We start from the raw sequence: 12,523 nt of genomic DNA on the forward strand, positions 1-12,523 counted from the left end.
ATACAAGCCTGCGAGTGCCTATGTGCATCCTACTGGTCATCTTTAAGTCTGTAGATCTCTGTGTAACTCTATGGGTCTCTGTGTGAGACTTGTCCGTGCTGAGACCTTGAACTTGCTGTAATTGTGAACCCAGTTTAATAACGGGCGACTGAAGCCTGCTGCATTAAAACCCTGGATCTCAACGATGCCAGCTCAGCGCTCTGACCTCTAAGCCACCCAGCCACCTCCCTATACAACTGCAATTTCTAGATCATCTGTGAGTACCGGTGTGGCATGGGGAGCGGTAGTGTAGTAGCGGTTAGAGCTCTGCGCTATGAACCCGGAGTTCCATTCCCGTTCACGACCAACACCAGTGACGATAATTATCTGAACCGGTCCTGGGCCTCCCGTAGGTCGACTCAGCCTCAAATGAGTACCTCGTGTGGTGTGTAGTAAACATCGCCACTGGGGGAGACAAAGGTGGTCGGGCGTGGTAGCTGGCCACCCACCCCCTCGTGTGCCGTTCCGGCCTTCATAGATGCTACTCGCTAACAGCACTTGCCCTAAAAATCTATTATGGCTGTATGGGGGATCTTTGTCATGGCACTTTGCAGGGGCAGAGAGACAGGGCTGAGGAGGGTAAAAAGAGGGTGACGTTTACGCTGGTGAGGGTGAGGGAGGTGAGGGTGAGGATGCACGGTAAGAGAGGAAGAGAGGGCAGCTGGATGGGAGCTCTAGAGCCCAGGGTAACCCGCGACGGTGAAGAACGTTCGCTGGCACGGCGACGTCAGCTGTTCTCGAGAGAGAGGGCGGCCGGGTATTTTGAATTGCGTCTTCCCGAAAGTCTTCCCTAAGAGGGCAGTGCTCTAAATTGAAGTGTGGCGATTGACGGTGGCCTGCACAGAGAGGAGGGGGGGGGGGGTCTCCTGTTGCCAGCAACGACACCTGAGGACCCAAACGTTATTGTTATTACCGCAGCACCGTGAGAGATGATGGCTGAGAACTTACCAGTGAGTGGCAGTCTTAAGGAAGGAACATGCCCGCCAGGCTGACACTGCCCCGACGATGGAGCGGTGATATCATCTCGTGCATGGGAGCTAAGATGGATCGTGGGAGATTGTGACGGCTTCAATAGAAAGATCGCCTTCGTCCAGCAGCGGATAAGATCATAGCCCGATGACGGTGTTGACGGTACAGATGAACTGTTGGTACCACTTCCTTGACTCGTGCACGTGCCCTTTGGACGCGGAGGCAGACAATGTTACCAACTACCTGTGCGCGGTCCCCCTCGCGGAGCTGGGCCTGGGCATGGAGCTCCACTGTGGGGCCACGGTGGGCGTCGGCGCGGAGCTGCGAGATGAGACCGCGATTCTCGATCGGGCCGCGGAGCTCACCGACGGCTTCTCCCTGCAGGCGCTGAAGGTGCCGTCGTGTTTGCACTTCCTCTTTCGGAGAGATTCACTCTAATTTCTTTATTTCTGTTGGTGGCCTTCGCCAAATCCTATCCCGATTTGTGCTCTCGGCGTCATTTAACCCTTTCCCATTCCGTTGACGTGCGTACGTGTACGTCATCAGTTTTCCCTCCGATTCCGTTCCGATGACGTACGTGACCTGATACGTACCAAGGCTCCCACAAGGCCATGCGGGAGGGCGTGCGGCACAGTTGTGACGCCAGCTATCGTAGTAGTGCGGTGGTCGTGTCGCTGCAGTTCTCTCCAGGTGCTGTTACTACGCCTATCTAAATAAGATTTACGCTGAACCGTTCGCACGTTCCGAGATTCAGCGGTGAACGGGACGCCGGACCGTGCAACTTGGAGACGTCTCGGAACAGGAAAGGGTTAGTGGGCATTACCTGGTAATATTAAATGAGTTTAACATTTTTTTTGGTGATTTTCATACCATCCCTGTTTTTGCACTCCCATCGTGTTTTTTTGTATTTTTGTTGTTGTAACTTTCTGACCCGCCCCTACTGAACATCTGGGAATTCATTTAAGGACTGAGTTGACACAGGAGAGATCCGGGGCTTCTTTAAGATACCACGTGTATCTGCACCGATGCGAGCTGTAGCCGGGAATCGAACCCACGTGCACCGGGGCTGGTTTGGCAAACCACCACACCAACACCACGGCTCCCCACGCAACACAGCCACCATTCATCACCACAAAGCGGCGGTGATGTCAACCGCGGCGCTTGTGCCAGACTTCGGCTGTCAGTCCATCATCAATCTCGCCCCACCGCCCATCGCTTTTTCCTAGCGGCGGCCTCGCGTTGCCCACGCCAGGTCACTTTTCTCAACAGTTAATGCGACGCCTTCTGTATATTTGGAGTTTGCGTGTTTTGTGTGTGTGCTTGAATGGTTGTTATTGCTTAACCCTTGGGATGCAAGACCCCCAATACTAGAAGGCAGAAGCTACAATCCTTTGGAGTGCCACGGTGGCTAGATGTTAACTACCTCGCCTGGTGTACAGGAGGTCGTGGGTTCCATCTCGACCCTGATGTCTGCTGTATATTTGGAGTTTGCGTGTCTCTCTCTCTCTCGTCGTCATCACAGTGGCTAGGAGATGTTAACTACCTCGCCTGGTATACAGGAGGTCGTGGGTTCCCATCCCGACCCTGACGCCTGTTGTATATTTGCAGTTTGCGTGTCTCTCTCATCACGGTGGCTAGGAGATGTTAACTACTTCGCCTGGTATACAGGAGGTCGTGGGTTCCATCCCGACCCTGACGCCTGCTGTATATTTGGAGTTTGCGTGTCTCTCTCTCTCGTCGTCATCACAGTGGCTAGGAGATGTTAACTACCTCGCCTGGTATACAGGAGGTCGTGGGTTCCATCCCGACCCTGACGCCTGCTGTATAGTTGGAGTTTGCGTGTCTCTCTCTCATCATGGTGGCTAGGAGATGTTAACTACCTCGCCTTGTATACAAGTCGTGGGTTTGATGCCTGCTCTATATTTGGAGTTTGCATGTCTCTCTCTCTCCCCGTAGTCATGTGGATGTTTTTTCTCCGGGTCCTCCGGTTTTTCCATCCACATTTAGAAACAGTACATTGAGGTTTATTTCGATTTTGCTGCTTTAAATTTACACAAGGTAAGCCACTTTGTTGAGCTATCATTTGTGGCCAGGTTGCTTCTGGAAAACAAGTTAATACCTTCGTGGGCTCTGCCTGGTAGGATGGGGATGGTTTAGTTGTTGTATTTGTCTGTTTGGGTGATTTGTTAACCATTCTTGTACTTTGCACTATCGTGTTGTTGTATTGTTTGGTGTTGTAACGTCTGTCAAAAAGAGCTTAATAGCTCATCGGATTCCTCCTGCAGTATAAATAAGTGACTTCCAGTCCTTGCAGCAGAGGGAGAGCAGCAGCACTTTTCCAGCATGCCTTGCTGCAGAGATTAATATTTGTCGCGTGACTGTCAAACCGGTATTTTAGAAATGAGCCAAACTCATCGGAGAACCAAATTTGACGTGATAGGTTTTTATCTGTTCACATTCAAGACTGAGGCCATCAACTCACTGCTCATTAGTACCCAGTGTAAAATCACAGGCGGCTGCGGCGGCTTCAACCGAAAACCCGGATTCGAACCCAGGCTCGTCGCAGTGCTAGCTCGGCACGCCGACCTCCGAGCCACCTCCGCTTCGGGATAACAATTCGGCTCACGCGGAACACGCGGCCGATTTTGCGGTAATGGGATGGACGCAGGCACATTACGAGCGGGAAATGAAATGAAAATGGGCGCCAAACCTGCTGTGCAAAAGATCGTGTCTACACGATGAAGTGCAAATGATGCTCCCGCGTTAACTTTCGCGGTGAGTGAACTCGGAGGTCAAGGCCACTGAGCTGGCACCGTTGATGTCTTGGGTTGCAATCCGCCCGTGACTAAAGCCGGCTTCTCAAGTGCAGCGAGTCGATTGTCCCATGCCGGTGTGTCTCTTGGGCGGTATTCACATAGGAAGCGTAAATATAGTAATAGTTTAAACACGTGGGCTTTCACGATGAATATGATCCATAGTAGAGATTTGTTTTTGGTTTAGATCGTGGAATTGGCATGTTTTGTTTCCGTGACAAACCTTACTAATTGGCTGTGTTGGATGACGGCAGGTTTTAACGACATTTATATATTTTTATTTAAAGCTTTCGTGACTGCAGGGATTCATATTCTTGGTTCTTTCAGTAAAGCCACGTAGAAGGGAAACAATAAAATAATGAAAATATAAAACAATACAATTCTCACAACGTTTCGACTGCAACACAAGCAATCATCATCAGGTGTGAAAAAAAACAGCAAGAAAATTTGAAAAAAGTGGCGGTTTTTTCTTAACGTTAGCACTACGGAGAGCGATTTGGCAGTTGTTTTTATTATTTTATTGTTTCCCTTCTACGCGGCTTTACCGAAAGAACCAATAATATGATATTTATATCCACGCGATCAAACCCAAAAAACCTCTTATGGATATAATCATCATCATCATGATCAGACATTTTTCATCCACTGAAAAAAAACTAAACTTTTTATTTCACCAGGTATAAGGCCCCACTGAGCTATAATAGCTCTTTTTTAGAAGCGACCTGGCTCTCACAAATGATAGCTCAACGAAGTTTCGGCTGATATCATCATCGCGTGGAAATTTCCAGCAGCCAAATACTCAAAACGCGTGATGTCGATTTTTAAATGTGGAGGGAAAAACCGGAGGAGGACCCGGAGAAAAATCCACGCAACCACGGGGAGAGAGGCGTCAGGGTCAGGATCGAACCCACGACTTCCTGCATACCAGGCGAGGTAGTTAACATCTCGCCACTGCTGGATGAAGGCCTCCCCATGCTGTCACTTTGCGTTCCATTGCTGCCGCTACCATCCGTCTCACTCCTGCACATGAAGCCAATCTCGTCGCTCCGCCTCCGCGTTTGTCATCCTCTTGGACGTGCTCCCTCATTCGCCTGCCATCCCATCGCCGGTCTCGCCCGTCATCCCGTCTCGCGAAGTGTCCCGCCCAAATACCACTTACTTTTATCGGCAATATTACGTCTTAGGTTCGTCGTCCCCTTATCATGCGTTCCTTACAATATACTTTAATGGGAAGCAACATGTAATCGCATTCGGAGTGAAATCATTTTCACAGTGCTTGGCCGAGCACATGCTTTGGGCGTGGGCGTCATTGCACCATTTGGGGCTAGCGGGGACGACGCAGCGGGCCTCCGGAGGGAGCCCGCCTAGCGCTGGGTAGCCCCGGATTGGCCCGTGCAGCCCGCGCCTCCGCACCACAGCTATGCGCGTTGTTATTTTTAAGCGGAGGGGCTAAGCACGGCACCGCCACCGCCGCCACCGCCGCCACCTGCCGCGACTAAAGCCGGTCCGAAATGACGACGGACAAAACGGACGAACAGGGCGGCCGTCGTCATTTAGCGACGAGCTGCTCTCAGGATGAGCTGCGTACACCGCTCGCGATTACGCGCCAAAAGGGTGGACGTCCGGCAAAAATGCCGGGGGGCGAGGGTGGCGGAGGAGGAGGAGGGGGGGGGAGAGGGTGGGGCCGGGGGAGCGGCCGCCACTGTTTTCATTGGCATCCGCGCCAGCCCACGGCGTCGCGAGCACGCTGTTTTCACAGCTGTTCGCAAGAGGCCGAAATAAGAACGTGAGGTGCCAGTGGGGGATCGGGGATGGAGCCCCCAGGGGATGGCGCTTGGAGAGTGCCGGAGACGCCTCTGTAATCGGGGTGCAGCCACTTGGCGTCGTGGGTTGTCCGCACTTTCCCAAGTGTTTCGATTTTAGATGCGGCTGAGAAATGTTCCCCCCGAACGTTTTGGGACAACGGTGATGGGCGTGTTCGAGTGTTGCGTCTCCTTCCCTTCTATACGGCCACGTAGATCAGAGAATCAGAATTCAGATTTATTCATGCTGGAGGAATCCGATGAGCTGTAAAGCTCTTTTATCGCAGGTGTCCATTCGTTGCCGGTTGCGCTGAGTGAACGGAACCTTTAAATTCACAATCAAGCACGAGTCAGTTAGCTGGCAGTTACGGAGATTTAATCTAATTACAGCGCAGTCGAACTACGCTTATCCGTGACAACGTTGGGGGGGGGGGGGTGGTGGTGTGAATTTCTCGGATCCCGTCTGTAATCTACCCACTAACCGCCGGGAACAATTCGCTGAGTGGGACAGCCCCAACTTTCACGGTGTGGCTGCACCCCTTAATAGAGATCTGTTGGCTCCAGCGACCTCCGTTCGCTCTCGTAGAGATCTGCGAGCATTCGTAACGTCACCGGTCACTGCACGTCTGTAATCGAGCCACAAGCCGCTGGGAATAATTGTTTGGAAGGCCACTTCCAAATTCCACAGCGTGGCCATGCCCCCTGCTCTGCCTACCAGCCTTCGTTAGTTCTAGCCCCTGTCTCCCTGCTTGCCCGTCTGTCTGTCTGCCCGTCCCTACGCCCCCTTTCCCCACAGGTGCTCTACCAGCTGTGGGTCGGGCAGAGTTCGGAATTCTTACGCCGCCTCGTGCTGGCGCTGTACGCTGCCCCGCGTGACCACGAGCAAGGTGGGGGGGGGGGGGTCACAGGGCGGAGGTCACGGCGATGGGGGCGTGAGGTGTTAGTGGCGGTGGCGAAGGGAGGAGGTGGCGGAGTTGGGATTGAAGTTAGGGTCAGGGAGCAGCCGCTGTGGTTTTTCTCGGCCGGGTTGTATCGTACTTTTGTCGGCAGAGGGCGGTGCAGCAAAAGCAATCGTTGCGATGTGCTACGCTACCAACCGGCACTGACCAGCGTGCCGATGTGTCGTCATTTAATTCCCACGAAACCCACGTCCAGCAGTGGATTGTTGAACTGTAATCATTCTACGCTCCCATCGCGAACCCTCTCTGATCCCTCCCCCTGCGTGTCGTCCGCGACCCCCGCCGCCGTGCCCTATTTGTCGACTGCCCCCCCACTCCCCCCTTCTAGGCCCACGCAACCGCCGCTCGACCCCGGAGCACGCGTTCGTCTCGGCCGCGTCCCCGCGCGTCTCCGACAGTCTCCGCCGGCTGGGCCGCAGCTTCGAGCTGCACCGCGTCGGGTGCGGGGGGCGGGCGGCGGAAGGCGGCGAGCGCCCACGCCCGGCGGCGGAGTCGGCGGCGGGGGCCCCCGGCGACCCGAGGGGGTCCGGCAGGGGGCCGCGCTCGGAGCTTTGGAGGCTGCACGCGGCCGTGCGGAGTCTCCAGCTGCACCTGAAGATGGCGCTGCAGGAGTGAGTTGGCGTTGGAACGGTCGCTCGGATCTCCTCGCAGGTCGCGGGCTAGTCGTGGACCTTTGATCGGTGTGTCCCCCGCGTGCCAGTCGCGGCGGGTAAGTCGCCTAGAGCAACTAAAATTTGTATGCCTGAAGCTTCCTTCGTCTTGTCGAGAGTTGTCGTGACCTACGGGAGCAACCCAACTTCTTTCCACCTGAAGCTTCGTTCGTCTTGGGTTCATCTTGACGAGAGTTATCGTGACCTCTCCCGTTGTAACGCACATGGACAGAGCTAACGCGCGATTTCAGGCTCGGCTGTAAAACGCCGGAAGCGTCCGGAGCGCTGTTCTGAGAATTATTTTGGCACGCCGCATCCATCTCGCTCTATTTTGTCCTCACCGTACCCTATATTTTTTATAAACCTGTTCACAGACTGCTGCCAATATATGATATCGTGATTTTGGATTATTATGGAAAGGCATTACTGTGTACTCTACACTGAGCTGTATAGCTCTTTTTCAGAAGCGACCTGGCCACAAATGGTAGCTCAACAAAGTGGCTCAGAATGTGGTAATTTATAGCGGCCAAATACTCTAAACGCGTGACGTTGATTGCAAATATGGAGGGAGAAACCGGAGGACGCCAGAGAAAGATCCACGCACCCACGAGGAGAGAGAGATTCAAACTCCAAATATACAGCAGGCGTCAGTGTTGGGATCCAACCCACGACCTCCATGTACACCAGGCGAGGGAATTAACATCTTGCCATCGTGGCGCTCCACTACCCTAGCGGGTCGTGTCCTCCGCCGACACTCGCTGCTTCCAAGCGGGGCCGAGCAACATTCCGGAAAGTGTCGAGTGAGAGATTAAACCCCCTGAGTAAAGCGTCTTAAGTAGGAAAACGTCGTTCATAACAGCGCGCAGATAACGTGACGTCGTAGCGTTGTCACTGCCCCACCCACCACCCCCACAGCTCCCTCTCTCTGGAGGACGAGCTGGAACGTCTCTTGGAGCCGGGCCTCGACGCCTCCACCGCCGCCGCCGACGGAAGTGGCGGCGGCGTTGGCGACTCCGAGGCGGAGACGGCCGCGGCGGCTGAGGCGGCGGCCGAGCTGCTGAGTTCGCTCGGGCCGAGGATGGAGGCCGCCAGGGCCTGCTGGGACGAGACCGTCACCCGCTCCAGGGCCCTGCGGCGCCGCGGCGATCGCGACGGCGGGGCCGGTGAGAGCGGAGCGAGAGGCGGAGCGTTCGTCGCGCGACGGTGGTCAAATCCGCCGTTTTTTTTTATTGTCCTTTTCGCGCGCTTGGTCCTGACTGCGCTGTGCGTGTTGCATCACGAGACAAAGGAATCATTCGGAACAAGTCGGTTGAAGTGGATATCGCGCAACTACATGCGAGATCCCACCCGGCCTGGCACAGAGAACGATATCCCTCCCATGACATTCAAACTGCAATTTAAAAAACAAAAAATTTCACAGCTGGAAATTAGCCGAATTTTCAGATTGTGGTTGTTTTGTGAGACATTCAACTCACTACATTTGAGTACCCAGCTTTAAACACGGGAGACTAAAACCTGGGGCGCCGTGGTGGCGAGATGTTATCTGCCTCGCCTGGTATGCAGGAGGTGGTTAGTTCAATCGTAACCCCGATGCCCATATGTTTGCAGTTTTAATATTTTCCCCGTGGTATCGTGGACTTTTCTCCATGCCCTCCGGTTTTTTCCCTCCACATTTAGAATCAGCGTGCATTCCGAGTATTCAGCTGCTGCAAATTTCCACGTGATAAGCCACTTCGTTGAGCTATAATTTGTGGCCAGGCCACTTCTGAAAAAGAGCTACGTCGCTCAGTGGTCCTTACCTGGTAAAATAAAACGTTAGTTTAATAGTTGAGTTTATTGAGAACCCAGTTGAATCGGAGGTGGCTGTAACCTGGAGTCCAACCTAAGATCTGCAGCAGTACCAAGGTCAGCACCGTGACTGGCCTCTGAACGATCCGGCCACTGCGTTGAGTAGAACTTTTTAAATTTCACAGAATTTTACCGCCCGTGGGATTTGACAGCGTCTGTGTGCGAGAGGCATCACAGGATAAAGGGAGGGAGAAAAAAAACCACAGGGCAGAGATTTATCCCTGGTCAACGAACGCCATTGCCGCTGCCTGATAAGCTTTCATCATCAGCCGTGATCTATCCACTGCTAGATGAAGGCCTCCTCAACCAAGACACCGCTATCCAATGGCGGTGCCGGCTCGGCACTCTGACCTCTGACCCCTGAGCCATCTAACTGTACGAATCGTTGTTAGTCGATGAATCGATGCATCATCATCATCATCGCGCACCCAACTGGGTACTGCGAACACTCGCAAGGCAAGGGCCGTTCGCTACTCGCGTCGTCGCGCCTTCGCTCGGCGCCAGCGCTCTCTCCGCCCGCGTCACGTTGCCCCTCCCCCCCTCCCGTTCCGCCATGTCGCGCGCAGCCGACGTGCCGGGCAGAGCGGAACCCCCGCGCAGCGCCGGCGAGGATCGGCCTGCGTTGGTGATCATCGACGATCGCGACCCCATCCCGGAGGAGCAGGTAGTTGCGCGGTACAAGACAAAGATCCCTCCCCTATAGTCTTAACGGACCGTTGGGGCGAGCGCTGTGAAGGCCGGCGCGGCACACGATGGGGTGGGTGGCCAGGACAACGCCCGGCCGGCTTTGTCTTCCTAGTGGTACTCATTTGAGGCTAAATCGACCTCGGAGGGGACCCAGGACTGCTTGTGTTGTGGTTATTGCAAACATGATGCCTTGAATAAAGGTGTCAGTTTTTGTGCCAGTTAAAAGGGTAAAACCTATTCCTATATCTTGTTACTGGCAAAGGAGGTCCCATAATATAAATGCTCACCCCGAGCCCTCAATACTCTGATAGTGCGCTGTTTTTGAGTTGTACGCCTTTTGGCGTCTTCTGGTCCAACACCAATGGAGACTAGGCTCTAAGAAAAGCCGTCTCGGAGGTGGACCAATCAAATTCAAGGACAGTGCATATTATTATCAGAGTTGTCTTTTTTGTTTGCATTTTGACTGCTTGTGTTGTGGTTATTGCAAACATGATGCCTTGAATAAAGGTGTCAGTTTTTGTGCCAGTTAAAAGGGTAAAACCTATTCCTAGTCCCTGGTGTTGTTCGTGAGTGGGAATCCAACTCGGGTCACCGGGTTCGTAGCGCAGCACGCTCTCACTGCACGACCACTCCACACTCACACAGGACACAAGCACTCGTGTGGTGCCCACGTACTCGCTTGGTGCCCACGTACTCGCTTGGTGCCCACGCACTCGCTCACACAACGGGGTTACCGCTTTATCCATAATGGAAGAACCGTGTCATGGTGATAACACGTTGTGTGCTGATGCCATTTCCGTCGCTGATACTGCTGTTGCTGCTGCCACTGTTGATGCCACCACCAACTACTGCTGATGTTGCTGCTGTTGCTACTGCTGATGTTGTTGCTGATGTTGCTGCTGATGCTGCTGCTGATGTTGCTGCTACTGGTGATCTGCTGCTGATGTTGCTGCTACTGCTGTCGTTGCAACTGCTGATGTTGCTGCTGCTGCTGCTGCTGTTGCTGCTGCCACTGTTGATGCGGCCACTGCTGCTGTTGCTGCTGCTTGCTACTACGGATTTTGCTGCTGCTGCAACTGCTGTTGCTGCCGCCCCTGTTGATGCTGCTGCTGCTACTGCTGCTGATGTTGCTGCTGCCACTGCCGTTAATACTACCGCTGCTGACGTCATCCCTAACGGCAGTGACAACGTCGAGCCACGGTGCCGTTGCCGCCCCCCCCCCCCCCCCCCACCGCAGGAGTTTGAGTCCTTCGCGGGGGACCCCGAGGACGGCCCCCCGCCGCCGGGGAGCGGCGACCCCCGTGGCGAGCGGCGATCGCCGGACCCCGAGGAGCGGGAGCGCCTGCGGCGGCGTCTCGAGGAGGCGCGGCGGGAGCGCGAGGAGGCGCGCCGCCTGCTGGACGAGCTGAAGAGCGTCCTGGGGGTGCGCACGTCGCTGGAGCAGCGCGCCGTCTGGAGGCGCGCCCTCTTCCCCGCGGCAGGTGACGGAACCCTGGCCCCCCCCCCCCTCCGCCCTGCGACCCGTCTGGAACGCGCTCTCTTCCTTCCGATGTTAGGAAGCCACGAGGAGCTCTACGGGCACTTTTAAATCGCCTTTGTAAAACTCACTTCTTTAGAACTGATTTTTGCGCGTCTCGTTTGTTGTCCTTCCACCCCCCCCCCCCCCCGCGCACCTCCGATTAGCACGTTTGGCTACGTACGGTGAGAAAGAAGTTCAACGTATGTACGGGTCGAGAGGTCAAGAGGGGTTCCGGGGATTGTGTACGCAGTTTGTTATATGAAGAGCGGGGCGGCGGTGGTGGCGGCAGTAGTGGTGGTGGTGGTGATGGCGGCGATGGTGGCGACAGTAGTGGTAGCGGCAGTGGTGGTGGTGGCGGCGGCGGTGGTGGCCGTGGTGGCGGTGGTGATGGTAATGGTGATGGCGGCGATGGTGGCGGCAGTAGTGGTAGCAGCAGTGGTGGTGATGGCGGCGGGGATGGTGTCGGTGGTGGCGGAGGTGATGGTAGTGGTGATGGCGGCGGTGGTGGCGGCAGTAGTGGTAGCGGCAGTGGTGGTGATGGCGGCGGTGGCGATGGTGGTGGTGGTGGCGGCGGTGGAAGTGGTGATGTTAGTGGTGATGGTGGTGGCGCACGCCCATATGGAGGCGAGCGTTGATGGATGACGTTGAGATGTGTGAAAGTCTCAAACCCGCCGGGACGCACGGCGGTGCCCAGGAAATGGCAGTACAGCAAGCGGGTTCGCGGATTCAGATTCCACGAGCCCCGTGCAGGGGGGGAGGGCTGCCGCGTTGCCATATTTTGGCCGTTCCCATGAACGATCGGGAATGTGGGAGGGGGAACTGGAGAAAAAAACATAATCATACGATGCGAGAATAACAAAGCCCCACACAGATGGGTTCAGGAATCCCATTAATTCTACTGCCTTCACCTGGCCACTTCGCAGCCCAAGCCTCCCCACACCTGCCGTTCCCTCCCGCCTCGTCTTCATCGTGTCTCACCCGAACGCTCGCTTAGGCTCAACCACGCCGAGCGACGAAATCGTTTCGCACGCAGGAGCGAGACGGATTGTCGCGCAGTAAGACCGTGAGAGATGGTGGCGGCGGCGGCATGGGGGGGGGGGGGGGGGAAGGCCTTGATCCAGCTGGCCGACGACGATGACGACGATTGCAAGAACAACCCAGCCATGTGACGTGACTAAAAAACACGCGAGGCAAACGGCTTCTTTCCACTTTTATTTCTTTTTTTCCCCCCTTCCAG

The 12,523-nt window shown here is 55.0% G+C and overlaps 1 protein-coding gene across 2 annotated transcripts in view; it reads left to right on the forward strand.

The window, feature by feature from the left end:
* Window positions 1–12,523, forward strand: part of VEZT (vezatin, adherens junctions transmembrane protein) — a 41,799-nt gene that overhangs the window by 24,131 nt on the left and 5,145 nt on the right. For both annotated transcript variants that reach the window (XM_076074506.1, XM_076074505.1), the window contains exons 7-12: window positions 1,211–1,401; window positions 6,420–6,510; window positions 6,911–7,193; window positions 8,148–8,395; window positions 9,647–9,744; window positions 11,005–11,248. In XM_076074506.1, the coding sequence (XP_075930621.1) occupies window positions 1,211–1,401; window positions 6,420–6,510; window positions 6,911–7,193; window positions 8,148–8,395; window positions 9,647–9,744; window positions 11,005–11,248 (1,155 nt within the window). The remainder of the gene's footprint in view (window positions 1–1,210; window positions 1,402–6,419; window positions 6,511–6,910; window positions 7,194–8,147; window positions 8,396–9,646; window positions 9,745–11,004; window positions 11,249–12,523) is intronic.

Source organism: Petromyzon marinus, chromosome 48 (genome assembly GCF_048934315.1).
Source record: "Petromyzon marinus isolate PM22_M1 ecotype Great Lakes invasive population chromosome 48, UKy_Petmar_22M1.pri1.0, whole genome shotgun sequence".
NCBI lineage: Eukaryota > Metazoa > Chordata > Hyperoartia > Petromyzontiformes > Petromyzontidae > Petromyzon > Petromyzon marinus.